The sequence below is a fragment of the Chaetura pelagica genome, unplaced genomic scaffold (assembly GCF_000747805.2).
Source record: "Chaetura pelagica isolate M959 unplaced genomic scaffold, ChaPel_1.0 scaffold219, whole genome shotgun sequence".
Lineage (NCBI taxonomy): Eukaryota > Metazoa > Chordata > Aves > Apodiformes > Apodidae > Chaetura > Chaetura pelagica.
This window is the reverse complement of record NW_009954552.1, coordinates 1,358,409-1,383,931: the sequence shown is the minus strand read 5'-3', so window position 1 is coordinate 1,383,931 and position 25,523 is coordinate 1,358,409. Positions and strand designations below refer to the sequence as shown.

Below are 25,523 nucleotides of genomic sequence, written 5' to 3'. Positions count from 1 at the left end.
TCTTCTAGAAAGTGTTAAGTTTAAGCCACTCACGGGTAAAAGCCAAAACAGAAAGAAAATGAGGTTTCCTGGATTTTCAGATTCAGTAGTTTCCTGTTGGTATTGAATGCCCAATACACATTTTCTATGTGAATGATGTGGGAAAAACAACATGTACACTCCATAATCATCACTAATGACCAACTTAATGGTTGGGTGTGATCTGTAGGCATCTCTAGAGTGATGCTGTGTTGAGCATATTCTATGCCATTTTCAAGGAGGACCACATCAGGCAGCATGGGTCAGCAGAGAGCAATACCAACACCTGTAAAAAGAATGTACTCCATTTGGACTGTCTTTGGTATCGTTTTTCATTTGTTCGTTTGTTTTTCCCTTGCATCAGCACAGTTAGGATTGTGCTTCCATTGGGATTTATCTTCATAAAGGACAACTTTGACCAACAACTCTTAAAACTGAGTGGTCCAAATTCACCATCAAGTAAACAGACCAAAGAAAGCAAACAACCCCTCTCACTTGCAAACCCCTTGCTGCTTTATTCGGATTCCTTATAGAAAAGAAAAGGAAAGAAAAGGAAAGAAAAGGAAAGAAAAGGAAAGAAAAGGAAAGAAAAAAAGAAAAGAAAAGAAAAGAAAAGAAAAGAAAAGAAAAGAAAAGAAAAGAAAAGAAAAGAAAAGAAAAGAAAAGAAAAGAAAAGAAAAGAAAAGAAAAGAAAAGAAAAGAAAAGAAAAGAAAAGAAAAGAAAAGAAAAGAAAAGAAAAGAAAAGAAAAGAAAAGAAAAGAAAAGAAAAGAAAAGAAAAGAAAAGAAAAGAAAAGAAAAGAAAAGAAAAGAAAAGAAAAGAAAAGAAAAGAAAAGAAAAGAAAAGAAAAGAAAAGAAAAGAAAAGAAAAGAAAAGAAAAGAAAAGAAAAGAAAAGAAAAGAAAAAGTTTGTTTTTCTTTATCTAGAGTATTTCAAAATTAGTTTTATATTTATGGTATATGTAATGAATAATCTACTTTGTACATAGAAATCCTCAAAGACAATGAGCTATTAAGTGAAATAAAAAATATTGTTAAACTTATCCTACTATCAGGAGCAAAGCTGATGCACATAGTTGATGTCAAAGCTCAGAATACAGAACACACATTTTCTACAAATATTTAGTCAGACTTTGAAATAAATATATTTTTTGGCCTTCCAAGCTTCCCTTCATATTTGATTCTGTAAACAATTCCTTGATCAAGTTTTATTGTAGTAAATCTTTGTTAAAGGAGAGTTTTCAAATCAGATATTTAAATAATCTCAAAAAGTACTACATTTAATTCCTTTATTTTTAGCATAGGAAAACTGATAATGGGAATCACACTTATCATACTCAAGAAACAGAGTACTATAAGACTTCCTAAGGGATCAAATACTGTTAAACAACTTATGTCAGATTTTGATGACAAATGAAACAATTTGGTAGCTTTAACTTCAAATACAAGAATACATCAATAGTCTCACAAACAAATAGAAGAAGAAGAACATTAAACAAATAACTTTATGAAATATTTGCCTAGTTTATGGAAGCATGTACTAATATATATATATATGTATTTTATTCATTGTATCTGAACTCTCTAGGGTGCTTGATGAACATAATCTCTTAAACAATGTATTCTTCATCTCACAAGTGCATCTCTTTAATTATATCATAAAGTAATGATTGATTCTAGCATGTTAGATACAACATCAGACAAAATTTAGAAAATCACTCAGATCACTGAATCTTGTCCCTTTTACAGATTTCCTCAGAACATTATTGATGCTAGCTGCTTTTTAAACAGCCCATTGCCCTTGTGCAGGTGCCTTGCTAGACAGGTGATTCTAAATACTACTAGAGAATCAAGAAAGGACCATATTTCTCTTAATTTTAAGACTATCAGCTGTTGTCTTTTGGCCTGGCATATTTAAGTCACACACCTTCAACAGGTAATACCAGCATGTAATAGAATTTTTCCCTTTTGTATGGCGTCCTGGCTGTCACAGTAAACAGGAAACACAAGTTCTGAAAATTGGCCACAATGGAAGCTTGCTAGGTCACATTTGCCTGCCTCACGTTCACCTTCTGATGTGAAACTTGAGCCATTTATAAACAAAGAAAAATAAAGGTCATGGGGCTTGGAGATTTACTTGTGATGATTCTCTGTAAAGGCAGAAAATCAGTGTAATAAATACTAACTGCAATTATAAAGGAAATGTCACTCACTAGTCAGTCACTTTGGAACCTGAGTACACAATTTATGAACACAATTACTGAAAAAAAATCTCCTTAATATGAGAGATGAAAAATACTCACAGCAAAATTATGATGTGTGACTATTATGTGAATATTTACTATAACCAATTTTCATAGCCTTTAACAACAAATACTGCTTCTAGAACACATACAGCCCATTAAATGTCTTTCCAGATTGTAAAAGCAATTTTAAGGACAATTCTAACACTTAAGAAAAGAAAATCTTGCTAACTATATTTTCTTATACAGATAACAAAAAACTGATTTATGTAGCTAAAAATATAATTTTAAAAGTCTATACTGAAATACTATTTACACCTAATCAACTGCAATTTTTTTTAGGTGACAAGTAATTATATATATGTCTTTTCTATATCAATGTTCCCTTGTCGTTTAAGGTTTCCTAATAATATGTTCTGAATTAACCTGTCTGTAGAGCCCTTCTACCCTCAAGCAGATCAACACTCCCATCCAACTTGGTGTCATCTGCAAACTTACTGATGAGGGTGCACTCAATCCCCTTGTCCAGATCATTGATAAAGATATTGAAGAGAACTGGTCCCAGTACGGAGCCCTGGGGAACACCGCTTGTGACTGGCCACCAGCTGGATTTAACTCCATGCACAACAACTCTTTGGGCCCAGCTGGTCAGACAGTTTTTTACCAAGGAAAGCATATACCAGTCCAATGAGCAGCAAGTTTTCCCAGGAGAATGCTGTGGGAAACTGTGTCAAAAGCTTTACTAAAATCTAGGTAAACATTCACAGCCTTTCCCTCCTTCACTAAGTGGGTCACAGAAAGAGACAAGTTAGTAAAGCAGAACATGCCTTTCAGATACCTGTGTTGACTGGACCTGATCACCCGGTTATCCTGCACACATGATAACACTGAAGATTATTTGCTCCATAACCTTTCCTGGCACCAAGGTCACGCTAACACACTTGTAGTTCCCCAGATCCTCCTTCTGGCCCTTCTTGTAGATGGTCATCACATTTGCAAACCACCAGTCAAGCAGGACGTCCCCAGTTAGCCAAGATTACTGATACATTATAGAAAGTGGATTGGTGAGCATTTCCACTCAGCTGCCTCAGTACTCGGGAGGATCCTACCTGGCCTCATAGACTTGTGTGTATGCCAAAGTGATGTAGCAGGTCACTATTTGTCCTTGGATTATGGGGACTCCATCCTGCTCCCCTTTCCTGTCTTCCAGCTCAGGGAGTTGAATAATGTGAGAAAAATTGTTCTTACTACTAAAGATTGAGGAAAAGAAACAAAAATCCTTATACACTTTGAGACAGGTATACCTCACCTGTCGCCAGCAACCTGGTGTAATGTAAACTGACCTGTGATTAAAAAAAACCAAAAGCAACAAACAAAATTCTGCTCATGACACCAGGCTCCAAGCCAGGTATTGACCTGCTGGCTCTTCCTGTTCCTTCCCTCATGATTCCCTGCAGCTGGAAGGATAGAGGAGGACACCACTTGTGCTACTAATACCTTAACCAGTTGATCCAAGGACCTAAAGTCTCTCTTGGTTGATCTCAGGCTTCTTGTAGCAACTTCATCACTGCCTACCTGAAAAATCAAAAATGGATAATAATCTGATGGCTGTACCAGAATAGGAAGCTTTCTCTTCACATCTTTAACCTGGGCTCCAGGGAGGCAGAAGACTTCCCTAGGAAGTGGGTCTGGTCTGCATTTTAAGCCTTTTGTTCCCTTCAGGAGAGAGTCTTCTTGGACAATGACCCATCTTTCTTTCTTTATGAAGGCAGTTTTGACGCAGGGCTCAGACCAATTTAACCTCAGCGACACCTCCAGGATGGATGAACCCCCATCCTCCTTGCTGTTCAGTGCCACTTGCAGAGCCTCATTCCTGTTATGCCAGGACTCCTGGGAAGGTGGAGTAGTCACAGAGGAGACATGCCTGCTGTGCTGAGCTGGAACTTGTCAACATTGCCCCCTATCTCTTAGGTCACTGTGGTCAGCCAGGTGGAGAGAGCATAGGGAATCCTCTGTATCATGTGTCCTGTCTACCTGTAGGACCTGTTTCAGGGAAGGCAGGATACAATTCCAAGAGTCTATCTCTCTCTCGCAGTCCCTGATACTCCTTAACCTACTCACCTCCTCCCGGAGCTCCGTCATTAAGCAGAAGAGTCCTTTACCTGGGGACACCTTCCACAGATGTGCTCACTGCTGCCATCCTATACTGGCATGAGAGCTGGGCACAGCCTGCAGCCTGACACCTGCATGGCTGCGTGTTCCCACTGGGGTTCTGTCTGGGAAGCTGCATCAGTCATGGTGGGTGCAGAGTTTAGGGAGATCATGGCTTTCTGCTGAGTAGATGTCATCACTCCTTGGTCTAGCTGGTAGAGCTTCAGTGTCCACCCTGTGAGCCCTTCTGTGCCAACTTTCATGCCACACCTTTTCTGAGGCACCATGCCCTGTTTTCCTGCCCTGGTTGCTGGCACTCTCTAAGGGCTTTTTTTAAACATGGGGGGCTGGATTTGGCTTCAGTTTCCCCTGGACCCATCCAGGTCTCATCAACTGCTCTCATGTGAGCTTTGGGCTCCTGGCAGGTCTGTCAACTCCCCCTGATGATTCCCCTGTTTGGGAAATCCCCCTGTGCACTGTGCTGGAGCGCTCCACTTCGGATCATGCTGGCTCTGGAGCTGCTCGCCTCAACTGAGATATTTTGATTCTGTGCAAATCTGGCTTTAAATCAAATTTCTAAATGTCCTTCAACCCTAATTTAAGGACTTACTAAAAGACTTAAGAATCTCTTCCATAATAACTTATCCTTGGGGCTATTCAATTGCAGCACATTTTACCATTAGTATGTTACAGCTAGTAGCTATTGGAAATAGTGCCAAAGTTAGTAAATGTTGTGGTGTGACATACGAAAAAAGGCATTCCTGTAATTATAATTTTTAAAATTCTTATTAAATAAGCAACATTCCAATGTAGAACACTTTCCAGAATGAAATACTTCTAGTACTACCTGAACGCTGGATCATTGCTGGACTCATCATCATCACATAAATAACACAATGAATGAGAAATTAGGTATGAACAAAATCTAATTTACCAAGGTGCAGTTAACCAGATGTCAGCAATCTTAAGCCAAATCAGTTATCAAGACCTTTTTTTTTTTTTTTTTAACCTGTGTTTTCTGAGAACATAAAATTTCTGTAATCATTGTAATTCAGTTCTCCCCAATAACTTTTAACCCTTGATCAATTTCAGTTAAATCTAACAAAAGGGAGGCATTGTGGATTCTGTAAGCCTCTGGTTGAACAGAGGAGAAAGACCTGCTAAAAGAAAGTCAGAGAAAACTCTGCTTTACTCGTCTCATTTGGTAGCAGCAAATGATCAATCAGCAGGCAGATAGTTCTGAACTGGTCACTCGAAGATGGGACAGCAATACAGTGCATAGCAGTGGGAGTGAGAGGATGCTGACTGTTACTTATGAGGATTGTAGGAACTAGAAATGGAACCGAGGAAATGGAATGGACCATATCTGAGTATAAATTCTAAAATAAAATTAACAGATACCTTTGCACTTAATTAACTAATGAGTTATAATAACAAGGCTGAATAGTAGACACCTTACTAGCAAAGAATAGTGTTAATGTGTACTTCTGGGATGTGAGCATACTTTTTCAGAACTAACTGAAGTATTTTCATACAACATTCCTATTCAAACATGGCTCTGTACTTTTCATACAATGATATAGTAAAAAGTGAGGCCAAACTATTTATGCATAAACATAGCTTCACACTGTGTCTATATATTGCCCTGAAAAAAACAAGGCTCAGCAGTCAAGGTTTATAAAAATGGTTTAAGCCATTACTTGTATTTAAATTCCAACTTACCCTAAAGAACTAACCTAGAGGTATCAAAAATCAAAATCTACAAATGTGGTATCAGGGAAATAATTTCCTTGTAAAATTAGACTCTAAATATAATAACTAAAGATCTCCTACACATTGTCCAGGGTGTAATCATTAGTACTTGATGTACAAAACTTACCAGTGGAAGCATCTGCCTAATGTGATGATCTTGATGCAATCAGAATCTATTCATTCTAAACAAAGCAAAACATGTAGAATCTATTCATTCTACAAGACCAGAGAGAATTAGTGAAAGAAAAGTATACAACAAATTCTGATGAAACTCAAGTCTGTTAAGTGTCATCAGTAGATGGAATATTTTCCATCAGATTACTGTAGTAAATTGATGACTATGAAATCAGGGCCCTCAGCCATCAACTAAGTGGATCCATCAGTGGTAAAACTAATAAGAACTGAGAGATGCTGATTATTGAACAGCAAAAATCTTCCCATGGAAAAAACAGTCACCTTATATTAAAAAGATTAATCATTTATAACTGGACTCTCTAAAGAAAGGAAATCTGTGGTAATGAAAAAGAAAAGGAGTAACAAAATAAATCAGTACAAGATCCACTGAAGTAATTGATAGGCAAAATGTAGCTGAGGTTTCAGGTTATTCTCCCGAATTCACAATTCTGTGCCTACTCTTGGGATAAACTACTGTGTTTTGCAAGCAGAGTTTTTCAGCTATGTTTCCTATTCCAGAGAGTATTATTATCACTTCTTTCAGAATGGCAACCATCAGACTGATAAAATTATGCAGTAATGTTTCATATTCTTCCTCAGAGATTTTTTTATCGTTTGGAAAACTGTAGCTCTTCTTTTAGTAATTTCTTTGAAAGAAAGTCATCTATGTTTAGAGTGAGTACAGAAAAAAAACACAGTAAATTAATTTAAGTTACAACTTCTACTTCTGAGTAGATTTTCAAAGTGTTTCTTTAAAGGGGACCAATCTTGCATACCATACTCCATACATATCCCCAGTGAATACTGGTCTATCAAAGCCAGAAAGATCTTATATCTACAGTAAAAAAAAATAATAAAAACATCAATCAGATGTGCTTCCCAGTATGTTCTCAAATAAAGTACTCATACAGTTAGACAGAGTCAGATTCAGAACTCACAAGTATGGCAATGGAGAAAAGGAAACTAACCAAAAGAGAGTCTGAGGTTTAGATGAGTCTCAGCCTGTCCAAAGAGTTATACACTTGATATATGAAGTTTTGGTTAGCACTTCCCTTGAATTCAGTTCTGCATGTGACAAGCCTCAGTAAGTCTCACTTAGCATTTTGTCTAATAAGGAAATTGAACAGCAATTTAACTGAAAACCATGGCATACAAAGAAAGGATAAGAAAAATAAACAATGTCATTATTTCTGTTAGTGCAGTACTTGTGCATTACTGTAATAGTTTATGATGCTAAGATGGACTGATTTCCTATAATCTATACTTCTGTTTTGTATTATTAACACATAGCTACCATTCTTCCACAACGGGTTTGAATTATACTTGTTGAAAAGGAGGAAAAAAAGCAATGCTACAGTAATAGCTGTGGTATACAAACTCTGTGTTTGGAAAGATAAAGCAAATGTTTGTATTCTAATAAACTTATTCTAGGATTAATCTTTTATGTTAAAAATATTAAATGTTAAAATATATATATTTTTGTTAAAATATGAGAATTCATTAATCTCATGAAATTAATGAAATTCATGAAACGCTGTTCTGTGGTTTATAATGTTATTTTTTGCAATAATTAAAATCCATTAAAACATATAGAATATGAACATTTTGTATTTCTTCCAATCCAGATTGAGAAAAATATGTGTTAATGTACCGTTCTGCCTGCCAGTCAGCCTAATATTCTAAATCTCCCAGTCAGAAGAAAAGAGGCCAGTTCTTGAAACCTGATAATTAAGGATCCATTTGCCTCTGAATTTGCACAAAATTTAGGACATTTTTTTCCATGTTAACTATTTTAGATGTCATGTTTCTTCACAGATATGCCTTACCTTCTGATTTCCAATAATTAGAAAGTATTAAATAGAGTGATGGATGCAATGATAATTTGGTAGAATGTAAAACCAAACATACTTTACTTAAGGCTCTGTTCCAAAGGCTTTATATTTTTATGTGTTTGTGACACAAATTAAAAAAAATAATTTCAACAACATTTTTGACAAGTCTTTGTACTACTTCACCAGTTTTTACATAATGTGTATTGCCAGGGAGATTTGTTCTTCCTCAGAGTTTTGTGTTCTCTATTATTGTTCATAAACCACATTCAAACAGCTTAATGCCTTTTCTGGTAAATGTACTAATAGCTGCTAGCCCATTATGTTCTATAAGGGCTCATGTCATATCTGATTCCAGATCACAATATTCTTACTGGCCTTGAGCCAATCTGCAAAGGAAAGCAGGTTTAGCTGTGCAATTATATTCCAGAAGACTTAAAAATGTATTTTCATCTGAATTCAGAATTCCTACAAGACTCCATTTGCTGTGTCACATCAATGTACTAACAATGAGTTGGATAGAAATGAACTTCCTATAAATGGTTATATTAAGTTATTTTAAGAGTATTCTAGCATATACTTTTCCTAAATGCGTGTCAGAATGTTCAGTTTGACATCAACATTGACAATTCTTTTAACTGAAATAAAGACGGACTCCAGCGTAGCTCAACAGTGAGAAACAGCTTAGGATTTTACCATCTGTAATGTTAAAAGTGATATTAAAATTTTGCATGGGCACGAGAAAGAAACAAGTAAAAAAATGATAGATGTGTATGGAAGCAGTAAAAGCATGCTGGCTTCAATGTTTTACTGCGTTGCCTTTTGTTGTTATCTACCACGAGAACAATGCTATTCACTTGTGGGATCAGAATGACACACTAATTTCAACAGACATTCAAAGAAGGACTAGAGAATAACCCATGTAACACAAGAGTATTCCTTTTTCACTCATCTCACTCTTCCTGAGTTTTTAATTGAAATAAATCTTAACTGGTTGCACTTGCCTAGCTATGCGACCTCTGTGCTTCATCTGAAAATACTGGAAAACTAAACAATATTTATGAATCCAAATACTTCTCTAGTGGTCTTTTACCCAAGAATTTGAATACCAACAGCTTCTTACTTCTCTGAAAATCAATATTATTTTCAATTCAAATATATGCTGAAATTGTACATACTCTGAGGAAATCTGGGTGGATTGTCGTTGACATCAGTAAGTGTGATATTTACAGTTGTTGATCCCGACAGCCCTCCGACCTGCCCAGCCATGTCTTTGGCTTGAATGACAACAGAATAATGCTCTCTGGCTTCCCTGTCCATGTTGTGCAAGGCAGTCCTGATGACTCCTGTGATGGAAAGAAGACAAACAAATGAAAGATCAGGATTAGATTGTTCTAGCAAGAGGAAAAGCTGGGTGTAGCCATTATTTTCAGGAAAGATGGGGCATGGTAGATTTTCTGAAAATACAAAGCTTTTCTACAATCAAAATAATCTGGCTTTAGTTGTCTGTATTTTTTTATATATAAATATATGTATACATAAGAGTGCTATATGCTGCTAGACTATGGATTTACTTGAAGATACAAAGAAATTAAAATAATAAATATTAAACCAACTATTATATTAATGAAGAATTAATCCAACTTAAATTACATTCCTAGCAAAAAGGTACATTGCCAAAATGCTAGTGTTTTCTCATACATTATAACTGTTTAAACAGCTACTTAAAGAATGGGAAATGATACCCCACTGAAGAAGATGTAATTTCCTTTTTAAGAAAAGTTAATTTCTGAATTAAAATATGCCATATGTCTTCAAACTACCCAAAAGCTAAACTTTCTTATTTGACAAATCTCAAAAAACCTATGTTTGCCTACTTGACACATATCAATCATATACAATAATGTTCACGTGTGTCTTACCTAGTACTTGTCTGTAAACTGAAAGATAATTATTGTTTTTACTACAGTATAGAAATAAAACCAAAATGGAGTGATCCTAAATTTCTGTTTGTTATTACTCATCACCATCACAAAGTTAGTAAAAATTAGTCAATCACATATGCAGAAACAAAGATTACACCAAAGGAGGAAGAGTCAACTCTGTGGGCTTAATTTCAGTTATGGGACATTTGTCATTTATGATGATGCCTGTAAATTAGCTTCTGCTAATTTCTTTGGTCACAGGCTGGCAGAAACGTCATGGAGTCCAATAAAGTTCAAATTCTGTGCCAGAGAACCAGTACATGCTGTGGACAGACTAGCTGGGAAGCAGCTTTTCAGAAAAGAATCTAGGGGCTCCTCAAGTTAGACAGAAGACAGTAATCTGTCTGCAGCAAAGAAGTTAAACAGCACCCCAGGATGAATTCTGAAAAGAGTTGCCAACAAGTCAAGGGAAGGGATCCTTCTCTAGTCATTACTGGTGAAACCACATCTAGAGTGCTGGGTCCAGTTCTGGGCTTACCAATGCATAAAAGACATTGACAAATTGGAGCAAGTAGCACAAAAACAAACAGGCATGTGAAATGCTAGATTTATTAACATTAACTTTTTTAAAAAAACCCAAATGTTTAGCAGAAATTGGTTTTGAACTCACTAGCAAGAAAATATACAATAGTATGACCAAAACATATATCTAATAGTCATTACTACAAAGCAATTTTAGAAGAAGAGACTTGCACTTCCAGACAACTTTCTCTACAGCATGATTCTCAAGGGGTTTGATTCCCACAGTCTCAGATAATGCAAAATTGATTTCCAGAACACTACTTTTATTGTATTTCAAAATTATTGTATTCGTATTTCTTTGGTAAAACCATTTAGCTATTATTACATATGAAATGGAAAATTTCATGTAGCTCATACCATTGTTTCCATTCTATTCTGTAAACAAATCACACATAAAGACGTGGAACTATCCACAAAGAATATTAATTGAAGTATCCATGAATATTCAGACTTATTTTAACACAGTTTTGCACTGTAAGTTTCTTTTCATCAATTCTGGACAAGCTGACTAAAAATAGTATACCAGTCTGTTATAGTTTATCAGTGTATTTTTCGTTTAAATGGTATGATTATAAACAGATTTATTTATTTTTTTCAGAAACTTCACCGTGATATACTGAAATTAACTACAATTTATGCACATCATAACAGAAATGCATTTGGATGAAAGGAGCTGATAGAACTGAAATATGAAGTTTCATCAAAATCAATATGATTCACTAAATCTGGCACTATTGTTCTCAAAATTAATTTTACTGAAAAACAGGAAGATAGAAAACTGTTAAAATTAAAAATGTCCGCTTTGATATTTTTCAAATAAATTGCTTTAATTTTTCACATTGAAACTGAATTTATTGGCTCAAATATGAAGTTTCATCAAAATCAATATGATTCACTAAATCTGGCACTATTGTTCTCAAAATTAATTTTACTGAAAAACAGGAAGATAGAAAACTGTTAAAATTAAAAATGTCCGCTTTGATATTTTTCAAATAAATTGCTTTAATTTTTCACATTGAAACTGAATTTATTATTAGTCAATCACATATGCAGAAACAAAGATTACACCAAAGGAGGAAGAGTCAACTCTGTGGGCTTAATTTCAGTTATGGGACATTTGTCATTTATGATGATGCCTGTAAATTAGCTTCTGCTAATTTCTTTGGTCACAGGCTGGCAGAAACGTCATGGAGTCCAATAAAGTTCAAATTCTGTGCCAGAGAACCAGTACATGCTGTGGACAGACTAGCTGGGAAGCAGCTTTTCAGAAAAGAATCTAGGGGCTCCTCAAGTTAGACAGAAGACAGTAATCTGTCTGCAGCAAAGAAGTTAAACAGCACCCCAGGATGAATTCTGAAAAGAGTTGCCAACAAGTCAAGGGAAGGGATCCTTCTCTAGTCATTACTGGTGAAACCACATCTAGAGTGCTGGGTCCAGTTCTGGGCTTACCAATGCATAAAAGACATTGACAAATTGGAGCAAGTAGCACAAAAACAAACAGGCATGTGAAATGCTAGATTTATTAACATTAACTTTTTTAAAAAAACCCAAATGTTTAGCAGAAATTGGTTTTGAACTCACTAGCAAGAAAATATACAATAGTATGACCAAAACATATATCTAATAGTCATTACTACAAAGCAATTTTAGAAGAAGAGACTTGCACTTCCAGACAACTTTCTCTACAGCATGATTCTCAAGGGGTTTGATTCCCACAGTCTCAGATAATGCAAAATTGATTTCCAGAACACTACTTTTATTGTATTTCAAAATTATTGTATTCGTATTTCTTTGGTAAAACCATTTAGCTATTATTACATATGAAATGGAAAATTTCATGTAGCTCATACCATTGTTTCCATTCTATTCTGTAAACAAATCACACATAAAGACGTGGAACTATCCACAAAGAATATTAATTGAAGTATCCATGAATATTCAGACTTATTTTAACACAGTTTTGCACTGTAAGTTTCTTTTCATCAATTCTGGACAAGCTGACTAAAAATAGTATACCAGTCTGTTATAGTTTATCAGTGTATTTTTCGTTTAAATGGTATGATTATAAACAGATTTATTTATTTTTTTCAGAAACTTCACCGTGATATACTGAAATTAACTACAATTTATGCACATCATAACAGAAATGCATTTGGATGAAAGGAGCTGATAGAACTGAAATATGAAGTTTCATCAAAATCAATATGATTCACTAAATCTGGCACTATTGTTCTCAAAATTAATTTTACTGAAAAACAGGAAGATAGAAAACTGTTAAAATTAAAAATGTCCGCTTTGATATTTTTCAAATAAATTGCTTTAATTTTTCACATTGAAACTGAATTTATTGGCTCAATTAATGTTTATGTATGTGCATGGAGGGAGTTTTAGTTAAAAAAAAACCACACTTATATTTTAATTTTAATTAATTAATTAATTAAATTTTTATTTTTTATAAAAAACTTCTATGTTTTCTGTCTAAAAACACATCTGTGTTATGTATAATACTTACAAATACACTAGTCGCATTTTTAAACTAATTTAAAAAAACAGAAATTCCTCTGAGTTTCAATTACTTTTGTCTTCCTTTTTGCTTCAAGGGGTATGGTACTGAATCAATGCTTGTAGACACTTAGTAAGGACTTATGGATGGCTAATCATTTGATCTCTCATATTTGCATCAAATGTGTCTTTTCTGAAAACTGAGTAAAGGAAAATGAGCAAGTTTTTCATTCCAAAACTTGTATCCAAAGCTTAGAATAGAAAACTCCTGGCTTTTAGCTTGGGATACATTGAAGAACAGGAACTAAGGGAAGATTAAGTCTCTGTTTTCTTGCTTACATAAACATACATATATCCTAAAATTATATCATCAGTGTGATGTATGTAACTACAGTGAGGACCCTAATCACAGAATCACAGAATGTTAGGGGTTGGAAGGGACCTCTGGAGATCATCTACTCCAATCCCCCTGCCAGAGCAGGTTCACCTAGAGCATATTGCACTGGATGGCATCCAGGTCAGTTTTAATTTCTCTAGAGATGGAGACTCCACAACCACAACACTCAGGACAGCCTGTTCTGGTGTTCTGCCATCCTCAAGGCAAAGAAGTTCTTCCTCATGTTTAGATAGAACTTCCTATGTTCAAGTTTCTGCCCATTACTTCTTGTCCTGCCACTGGGTGCCACTGAAAAAAGACTGGTTCCATCCTCCTTACACCAACCTGTTAAGTATTTATAAGCATTTATAAGATCCCCCCCTCAGTCTGCTCTTCTTCAGACCAAAAAGACACAAGTCCCTCCATCTTTCCTCCTAAGAGAGATGATGTAGTCTGCTAATCATCTTTGTAGCCCTTTACTGTACCCAATCCAGCAGTTGCCTGTCTTTTTTGAACTGGGGAACCCAGTACTGGACACAGTACTCCATGTAAGGTCTCACCTGGGCAGAGTATGGGGGGAGGATAACCTGCCTCGACCTGCTGGGCACATTCTTCTTAATGCACCTCAGGATACCATTGGCTTTCTTGGCCTCAAGGGCATGTTGCTGGCTTGTGGTCATCCTGTTATCCACCAGAGCTCCCAGCTCTTTTTCCACAGAGCTGCTTCACACCTGCTCAGTCCCTAATCTATACTGATACATGAGGTTATTCCTTCCTAGGTGCAGTACGCTACACTTGGCTTTGTTGAATTTCCTCAGGTTTCTCTCTGCCCAGCTCTAGAGCCTGTCCAGGTCACACTGGGTGCCTTCTGGTATGTCAGCTACTCCTCCCAGTTTTGTGTCATCAGCAACCTTGCTAAGGGCACACTCTATCCCTTTGTACAGGTCACTCATATGATGAATATACTAAACAGGATTGGACCCAGTACTGACCCCTGGGGAATACCACTTTTTAAGGACATCCAACTAGACTCTATGCCACTAATCACAACTCTCTGACCTCTTATCTTTCAGCCAATTTTCAATCCATCCCACTGTCCATTCATCTAACCCACACTTCCTAAACCTTCCTATGTGGATGCTGTGGGAGACAGCGTCAAAAGCCTTCCTGAACTCAAGGTAGACAATCTTGACAATGCTCTAGCCTTGTCACTAGCAGCTTCCCTAACTATTCTGGCAGTATAACACTAAAATAATACATAATTTCAAATTTCTCTAATGAGCCCAAGAGGTGTAAGGAGAACTGTCTTGGTTGCCTTTACCAATAAGATTATATTAAATGCTCTTGTCATTATTTTTTAAGTAGGAATTGGCCCTAAGTATCTTCAGTATAATTGACAGGGGCTCCTATACATCCCACAAGAAGACTGGAAGTTCATATTTAGGAAGACATCTCCTTGTCTAAGACAGTGAGGAAAGAAACTAAAAAAGAAAACTGACACAAGCTTTTAAATTTAAACATAGCTTTAATTTTGCCTCATATTTGTTAGGCAGCACTGTTATCCTGTTAACTGAGTACTTTTGGGCTATGTTTCCAGTATTTATTCACCTTTACTAAGAAAGGACAGCAAGAAAAAAGAAAATGCAAGATGTAAATATCATTACAGGGAAACTTCATCTTGTGTCTTGCATTAAATGAGAATTTCTATAGAATTTTGACTGCTATGTCAAAAAATCGTGTAGAAAATGTTGAGGTTTAGATCTATTGGAATGGCCTGCTTAGTTTAGTCATACCTATTTCCATCTTAAATTATTTGAGATGTGATTTTCCACATGGAAGACTCTCCAAGAAAACACTTTTTTTCTAGCTTCTTTTCTAAGTTTATTCAACTCTAAATCACACCAATTTTTGCTTTTTTATATTTATTTTTTTTTCTTTTCCCTCTGACAGTTTCTAGTCTTGGAAAGCACTTTTTCCAACTGGATTTTTTTTTTTCCTTGATCAGAAGGATAACCAGAAACCTACCAACATTACAGATTATATTTTATCACCATCTTTTCTAATTAAAACTTTTTTGCCTACACATTACATCACTCTAGTGATTTGTCTATGATTGATTAATATACCCAGGTCATTCTCCTCCAATGAAACTTCCAAACTAATGAGACCAAAAATACTGCAGAGACATATCTCAAGCTGAAAGGAAACCATAAGGCTCACGGAGTCCAACTCCCTGCTCCTCACAGGACTAAATAAAACTAAACAATATGGCTAAAAGCACCACCCAGATAGTCTTAGAATTAGTTCTGCAATATGGCCTTTACTATACTATACTACTAAATTTCATTATGTTCTTCTTGCTCTTGCCCTCAAAGACATAAGCTTCCATTGCACTGAAAATTCCTCATATCTTTTTGCAATCAGGAAATTTCTTCATGACAGTCCTGAATGTATTCTCAAAACATCAGGCAAAACTGGCCGAGAAGAACATTGAGATGAAAGATAGATATATCTACTCCTGTAGATAGTTCCTCTTCTTTCCTTGTACCCAACACCTCTGGATTTGAGAAAGCTCTGACTAAGTTTATTTTTGACAAGTTTTAGTTCCCTCTCCACTCAAGGCTCTCTGAATTCATTCCTGATACTGAACTGCCTGTGATTTATTTTTCCCCAACTTTTCTTTAAAATAATTCTATGCTCTGCACTATATGACAATGTGGGTTTTTTTATTTCTTTTTTTAACATTCTGTGAATAATCATTTTACTTACATGCAAAAGGAGCTATTACAGAAGGCTCAACAGTAATTGAGACTGTAGAAATCAAGACACTGTAATTCAACTGCAGACAATTATTAAGAAAAAGCCTGGCACAGCCAATTGCCTAACTACGTATATCAAAGCATCTAACTATGTACTTCCGTGTTGGTCTGGTATACTTTAAGTAATTTATCTTATTACTCGTACAAAATAAGAGCTTATTTTTGGTTCAGTAACCACTGCAGAATTTCTTTTGCTCTGTCTTACAGCCTACTCTTGCATAATGTGTGAACAGAGCCTTCCCAAAATAAACTATGGCTCATTTTAACATTTTGAGCCCGAAGGTTTTACATCTAGTGGGAAAAAAACCACAACACCACAAAGCAGCTACACTTTAATGCCAAAATAATTTGACATGGGCAAGTTATTTTTTTTTTAATTTTTTTTTTTTAGTTTTCATTCTGTTGTTGAATCATGAACCTGGTCACTAGAGATTTTATGAAGGGCCAGTAAGACATGCTGAATCTCCCATATTCTAATTTCTTATATCGATGTCTTGTCATGATCACAACCACCAAATGGTTCAAATATAATTTTAAATATATATCTAATAACTAATTAAATATGGTATTCTACTTATTACTGGAGGGAAGTGAACTCTTGCAGATGGTAATTTTATTAATAGTTTTAATTTCTTAATGAAAGCTCTATTTTTATCACAGATTTGCTTTAGGATATACAGTTAGTTTATTTTATTGTAACTTAACCTGAATATATTGTATATATTCAAATACATTTTAAAATCTAACAGTATTCTACCTTGAAAAAATTAGACAAATCCCTTTTAAGAGAAAGAAGTACAGTTTTTGCGATTTTGGCATTTTAAGACAAGTCCTGAGCAAGTAAAATGCAGCAGATGTCCTTTTTTTTATTAAAACTTCAAAAATAACTTCCAATTTATAACTCCCATTAGGCTTTAACTTGAATTTGTGATTTAATTCAAACTATAGCTATAAACAAAATATGCAATACAGAGATTATGGTCATACTTCACATAGTGAATGCTTCTATAAATAGATATTTTTAAATCTAGGCCTTTGAGTCAGATCTGGTTTATATAGATAACTAGATATTTTGTTCCTTTACAGGAAGAATTTGCTGCCATGCTGCATCCCATAAAGCAGAAAAAATGCTCTGATCTACCATAGGCAATTGCTGAAAATAAAAGGAATACCATTGTAAGTGGCCAGCCTATTTAAGCAGGAAGCTGTCATTTTTCTTCTTGCCAATAGTTAAATCATATGTATATTGATGCCAGCTTTGCCATCTCTATTTCAGTTAGTATAGTATGCAGTTTTTACAGTACATTTCTCTCAGCCTCATGTAAGCTGCTTTAATCAGCAGGACATTATTATCAGGGATGTTTTCCACTGAAGTGTTGTACTTGTCCCATTGCTACTACTTTCAAATCACTATGCTGTGGAATAAATAATTTCTGGATTTGTTGGTAGTGGGTTGTTGGTTTATTCCACTGTGATTTTTGTGATTCCTGTAAACATCAGCCTTTCATTTTGGCCTAGACACCTACGTCAAACTTCTCAGGTAACTTAGCATTTAAATAAAACTGACTTTTTTCATGCAGATCTCATTATCTACTCACAATACAAACTCTTTGAACAAACTGATATTTGGTGTGACTTTGTATGGTTGTAAAGATACAAGTGTATTTCATTTGCTTTGTTGAGCTGTACAGACATGATTCTGCTGTCTGAGGACCCCTGTGGATGTTGGACCAGAAACCTGAGTTTACATGCATGACTGCAGTGATACCTGGCAGGCTGTACAGTTGCAACTTGAAGTACTGGGTATAAATATTTTTTCTGTGTTTAAAAGTAGCAGAGAAGAGTTAATCACAGTGAGTAAAATAGTTGTAAGACTGTAGTATAGATGGGATGGAAATATGTTTTAACAGCAACAGTCAGAGGAACAGTATTAAGTGTTGTTGTCATAGTAATTACAAAGTATAATGCAGAGTCACTACATTAAGCTGGGTTCAGTAAGACCACCAGACCTCCAATAGAACTCAGGCCATTAAAGTGAACTACCACTGTATTGAACCTGGCAGTTTGATTTTGCCTAAAGCACATCATTCTGAAAGCATGTGTCCTGGTCAAACCACGATAGCATATCCTTTTGAACTGAAGTGATCAAGAAGTAGAAAATACCACCTGTTTCCCTGACTAAATATTCCAGTCATTAATCATAATGTCAAAACTCTGTCCTGAATTTGGTAGTGTGCACTTTCAACTTCGAAACATTGCCTACTGTTACCCTCCTCCAGACTGTTAGTTACCAGTATTTCTCCTTGTAAAGGTACTGTTATATTCTTATGAATCTAACCTTTCTGACAAACTAAACAGCAAAAAAAACTTTTCACTGTAAAACCTTTTCACCCCAATGTTATTTGCTCTTTTCAGCTTTCCAAGACTTTGTAAAAATACAAATAAAAATAAGATGGGTATTTCAATAATGCTAACATCACCATCACCCTCAACCTCTGACATAAATATAAATTTCTTAACCTTCTAATTACATATGAGTAATCTACTTATGGGTTGTATCAGGCTTTTTTTTTCTTTTCTTTTCTCATTAGTGCTTTGAGAACTCTATTTTGAGCTGCTTTACTCAAAGTTTATAGAGCTATGGTCCTCCTGGTCCCATCCACTTCAGTTCCACTTTGCATTTATTGCATTGAGTGGTACAGGTTATCAAACAATCTGAGTTATCATCTTTATTCACCATTCTGTCATTTCTGTGTCATTCAAATATTTTATCAGCAATAATCTTACGTTTACTTTTACTCCATGCGGAAAGAAGCTGAGTAGTGTTGTTTTTACAGTGATCCTTGTAGAGTTCTGGAAGACTCTCTTCCTTTCATGATGATTCTTCCTTGATGACATTTTTTTGCTACCTCCCACGTAGCCAGTTCCTAGCCATTTAACACATGCTTTATTTCTATTACTTATCATTATCTATTTAACTAGAATGGCCTGTGACTTGGCAGTTTTTTTAATATAGCTTAGAATTTCATAAAATAAATAAATCAGAATCTTTACCATGACATGTTTCCCAGAAAAAAAAAACATATGGAAAAGCATTATTACTATTTCTGCTTTTTTACTGGCTAATTTCTTTCTCAGCTCCTTTATTTTTATTTTTCCAGTCTAATGTTACTGATTCTCTTTTGCTTTTCCTTTGAGAAAACTGACACACATTTGCATTGTGCAAATTTCCTTTTCTACTTCCTTTATTCAGGAAGAATATACCATCCTGCCCAGTTTTAGGACTGGACAGTAATTATAGTTCTCCATTAATATGACCTTGTTTCTAGGAAGAGTCAACATTTCAGGTTGAAAAATAGGAATATTCTGCCATTTTTTTTTAATGTGTAAATTCTGAAAAGAGTTCGTAAAGGAGCTAATTCCTCTATTTTCAGATACTGATTTTTGGTATTTTATGTCCTGAAAAAGTATAAATTGTTTCTTTTTAAGTATAAATTTTCAGACAGCAAAATAGAGTCAAACATTCTTTCAAACAAATCCCATATCTGAGTAGTTTTGACCTCTCCTAAAACTGTTTCTCCATTATTGATGATTTTTTTTTTTTGCTACACAACCCCCCTGGAGATGAGGTATGGAGGACTAGAAAAAAATCCTTAAAGACAGACTTTGACTTGAGTAAAAGTATTCCTGTGTCCAGTGGCAACATGCCACTATATACTAGTTTTCTGCATAAGTGTGCATAATGAAATAATTCTATTTATAACAGAAAACACTTTTGTGGTTTACAACTGACTTGTGATTTCCTTGGAATCGAATCTGAGTTAGTGGCATATCTAGAGTTCTGAAGAAATGTATTGTTAGGAGGAAACAAGGCTAAGTGGTCAGATTCTCTAACTTAAACAATACGGGGTCAAACTGTTTTGTTTCAGTTGATGTAGTAAAGGTAACTTAGGTAAAGCAGTGTAAAGTCAGCCTACAGAAGCATGATGCTTCTGCTGTGCTGAAAATTTATTTTCCTTTTTTAAAAATTTAGTTAAAAAGTTCTTTTAAAACCAAAGAAGAATCTTAATTAACAAGGGAAAAAAATATAATTGCCCAAAGCTGTTAACAAATAACTGCTGGTTGTATAATTAAATACTTAAAGTATTATGTTCAAGATCAACAATGAAATACACCTAGATACAGATATACATGACTAACAGACAACTTAATGCTGTTTAGACATGAAGGACTTCTCCATAACAAATTACTTGTCAGGTAGACAAGCAGAGGAATCAAGTCAATTATATGAGTGTGAAAATAAAGCAAGGGAAAAGAATGCCAGAAGGAAGGAAATAACTCATCAAGTTAAGGCTCAAACAGGACAGATGTCTTTGGATATAAACTTCTTACAAATGCATTTAATCCTTGGTGAAAAGGAACAACCTTATAATATGAGATGAACAAAGCAATTAAGTAAAAGGGAAATGCATTCAGTAACACCTGAATATAGCATATGGGAATTAAGTAAAGCAGTCTTCTCAAAAGAAATCCCATTTGACAATAAAGAGCTTAAAACTATCTTTAAACTAGCTACTTATATTCACAGGCTTGGAAATACCCCTCTCAGAAACTAGCATTGAAATTAGCATTGAGTCCTGTATCAAACACTGTTTCTTGTAATGTCACTTACCTTTCAGCCTGTATAAAAATGTCTTTATAGTTTGAATGAAAATTACAAAATAATAGACATGTCTTTATAGTTTGAATGAAAATTACAAAAGTAATTTTCATTCAAGTAAAGTAAGTTGAAGGTTAAAACTGCTAATATTTCACTCATAATCCAAAGCTGCTTCTTACTGCCGTCCTGATGGAAAAAAAATAATGATGGACTCATAGACTTGGCTCATGTTTATCACCTACTATTAATGAATTAGACTTACATACAAATTAATTTGAAGCATTTGTCTTTAATAAATTCATTATAATGTATCTAAATAAAAAGTTGGGATAATGAACATAGTTGCCTATTATGTTGAATAACACTAAGATTCCTTTTCAAAGTAGATCACCTTGATAAGAGGGACAAGAAGAGAGAAAATATTTGTAGGTATGACAAAAAAACTTTCAAATAAGGTTAAAATGGTGTCTGACTAATTAAAAAACTCAATACAATATATAATCTCGGAAAGAGTCCACATTTAGACAAAATTTCATGTGCTGACTAATTTAATTACAGCTGAGAAACAGGGTCTGGACATATGATGCAGATTATCCATTACTAAGAAAGGTTCTTTATCCAATAGACAGAGAATTTACATGGTAATTGTGTTATTTTCTTCCTGTCATACTTATTCATTACATACATGAGCATCCCACTTCACTGCAATGCTTCACTGACCCATGCACAACATGAGAAGGACCTTCTAACAGTATAAGTAGTTGCTATAAGTCACCTAGATTGCAACCGTAGTCAGCGTTTAAGTATGCTTATTTGTAAAGTGCAAACAAAATACAATGAGACTAAAGTCAATATGGAAATGCAAAACACTTTTTTTTCATGTATCCTGGTACTTGAATTACAATGTAACCATTTCTGCTTCATGTCTTAAGATAGTGGCCATGCAAGCTAATGTCCCTTCAAAACAAAATAATTAAATTTTAAAAATCAGTAAAATACCATCAGAAAAAATTCTTCATTTTGGAGGCTGTTTTAGTGCTAGATTAAGTATATAAGAGTGTAAATGTATATATGTGTATATGCTACAACTACCACCATACAAAATGATTTGTTTCCTTACAGGTCACTTAATGAAAAACACTAGAAACAAAATACTGTAGTATTTTCTGGAAAAAATAAAAATAAAAAAAAAATAATCAGGAGAAATCTAGAAATTTATTGAATGCTTAGGTCTTGCAACAAAAAAAAAAACCCTGTCTATTCTCAGAAAAAAAAAAAAAAAAAAAAAAGGAAAAAAAAAACACAACAACCTCTTAGTTCATATTCCACATAGGAGAAAAAATGTCTAAGAGCATTCTGGGTAAATAGAGCACTGACTAAGTAATCAGCACATCACAGATAATGATTTTTTAATTATGAAAATGTATCTGTGATAACAATAAGCATGCCACAGTTTTCATAAATGACTGACGCACACACACAAAAATGATGTGGTTATACAGATAAAATTTAAAGAAATCCTATAACAAAACTGCAGACCTATGCGTTCTCAAATGTCATTTTCTTTCTCAGACCGAACACCCACAAAATCTTTGTCTATTAGATGATATAATAGGTAGCTATTGACCTGTGTTGAGCTTTAATCAGGACTTATTGACCTGAGTTAGATATTGATCCTGTCAGAGAAAAGATAAATCTGTACCTAGAGATACAATACATTTTACAGTTGGCTGAAAACAGAGTCTGTGTTGTTCCATTGTTACAAGTGCACTTCTATCAAGAAAATAAATACTAAATTAGTGAAGTGAAGAAGCTTCTTGAAAACAGGCACTCCCTCATTACAATAAATTAAAAAGCATAACAATAGGGTAACAGAAAACATTAAATATTATAACACCATAACAGGGCACAATGTTATAAAGTTGTTTCTCACTTTTACTTGCCTGAACATATTATTCTGCAAGTTACCCAGCTTCTGCTGGATAAAATTAGCATTGAACACCTCTTGATTTGAAACTAAAGCTTGCCTCCATTTGAAATTATTCTGAATTTCGACAAAGCTCACATTTGGAAATAAACCAGCTCACTTTTAAATACTCTTACTGAGCAAGACTTATTTAGCAATAACTCCACAAGCATTTTCTCAACAGCCTTGGAAAAAAACAGGGAAAACTTTCTCACAGATCACATCCACAGTGAGGAAAATTCTCTAAGTTTATAAGCCAAGTCACAAATGCCACAAAATTATGTATTTATTTATGTTTATTACAAGCCTCTACATTGGGTACTGTAAAGATAAAAAAGGAAACAAAAAATCAAACGTTCCTCCTTCCTTTACTTTTTCCTTCCTATCATTCTCTTCTACAATCTCTGAAAAATGCAATAGTTTTTGTCTTGTACCTTAAAGTTTCCAGTTTTCTTTGAGAAGATAAGGAAACCTAGCAACTTAGAACTTGATTTCCTTGATCAATCAGCAACAAGCTTAATAAACTACAATAACCTACATGACCCCTTCTGAAGAACACAATACTTATATAACTGCATAACAAATGCACAAATGAGCTCAAGCTCAGTTCAGGTGAACTAAACCACCCAAATTTAATTAAAGATTGAGTCTGTGAAACTGGAATCTTTTCAGTGTCTCAAACTTATATACAATTTGCAATTTGGCATTGGCAACATAACATACTGCAGTGTTTCAAACCTGCACTGCATCAACATCAGTTGTTTAAATCTACAAAATTTACAGAAGGAACTTCTTACTGACTAGAATGACATGCCAAAATTTTAGAAGATACTACTGAAAGCAAGTATTGAAATATAGCATGACCAAAGATGAAAAGTTGAAATACAGGGTACTTTACAGTTAGAAATATTATAAAAATGTAAAATGTAAATAAAATGAAATAAAGATGCTTGCAAAATTCCATCTAGCTTTTTAAAATAAGGTTTTCCTAAAAATGATATTTTTAAATTGTTTGTTTGTCTTATTACTTAACTTCTGATCTATAAAGGAAAATAAACAGACCAACAGCACTTCTTCCCCTCTTTAGGGTTCTATCTAGTGCAAATACTTGCCTTATGTGGGCCTGGAATGAACAAAAAAGTGGACTTTGGTATGCCCTGTCCTTCTTAAAGGCCATATATGTTTCTAAAATTATCTCTATTTTCTCCACCCCTCATTAAAAAACCTTAGTAGAATAATATAGACAAAAGATAACAGAACTACCTTGATTTACAATTTGGTACAAAGAGTCAATAATTGTTTACCAACAGTATGTTCCAACTAATTATGTGAAGATTCATTCAAATGTGATCAAATGTATTCAAATGAAGCTGTGAAATGATCACTAAAAAATAAACTTTCAAGAAAAAGAGGCAAAGCTGTCTTACTTAACATGGTTGACCTTAAATTTAACTATTACTGTACCTTTCAAATATGAATGACAAATGAAAAATAAATTATTCAGACTTCAGTTAATATTTAGGAGAAGTAAGACTGCTTTTAAAAATGCATAAGGATGTAGGCTGCCTACTTAAAATCTAGTCCTTTGATTTGCTTAAGTACTTATCCAAGGATTAAATGGGTTTTCTTGACTTAATTGTTTCAGAAAATTATGTCACAGGCCATATAAGTCCTCCATTTCTAATTATTATGACAAAATAAAACAAAGATTCAGAGCAGCATACCAGTTTTCAATCTGAATGTCTTTCACCATTTTTCTTAAAACAAATAAACACAGAAACTTATTATTTTTGAGATGTTTTCTTTGCAAATGGCTGTGGAGGAAGTCTTTCCTCTAAATATAACCTTCTATAGCAAACACTGTGTATAGCTCAGTTTTCTGCATCTGCAGAATGACCTGAGGTAAGAAGAAACAGTACAGCTGAAGCAATTTACATGTCCCTACACATGTGGTGACTGATATGTAAATAAGTAAATAAAAAGTGCATTTAATCTCATGTACCAGGCATGAACCTATAAACATCTCTGATACCAGGCCAAATATAAGGAATCATAATCAGAGTGAACAGAAGCTTTTTCTGTGCAGAAAATATAGCAAATATAGCTTGTCATATTTTGAACTGTCACGAGTTTTTCTTCCCCATCCTTCTAAGATCTTCATAAAGTACATATATAATGCACATGAGCAGGAGCTCATATTGTTGATCTTGATCTGGTATAAATCAACATCCTTCAAATAAAGATAATTAAGCAATGCTGATTTACATTGGTAAAGAATCTTATTTTTATTTTTAGGCAAAAAGCTTCTTACCATGATTAGGCCTAAGTTGTCAATCTAGTAATCTAGTTGATAAATTTCCACTCTGCAAGTGTTAATTGTGAGGACAGCTTGTATCAAGGAAGACTTACATGATCTAGGTTGCTGTTACAGCTCCGGAGAGTGGTCAATAATTACACTTTTTTAATATACGATTTTTTTCTAAAATAACATCTGAAAATTAAATTCTACATTTGTAAATCTGTGTGT

At 34.5% G+C, this 25,523-nt stretch overlaps 1 protein-coding gene across 1 annotated transcript in view; it reads right to left on the bottom strand.

The window, feature by feature from the left end:
• The window catches only part of CDH18 (cadherin 18, type 2), a 167,058-nt gene that overhangs the window by 52,631 nt on the left and 88,904 nt on the right, over positions 1–25,523 (bottom strand). The window contains exon 4 of the mRNA XM_010005082.1: positions 9,345–9,512. Coding sequence (XP_010003384.1) covers positions 9,345–9,512 — 168 coding nt within the window. The remainder of the gene's footprint in view (positions 1–9,344; positions 9,513–25,523) is intronic.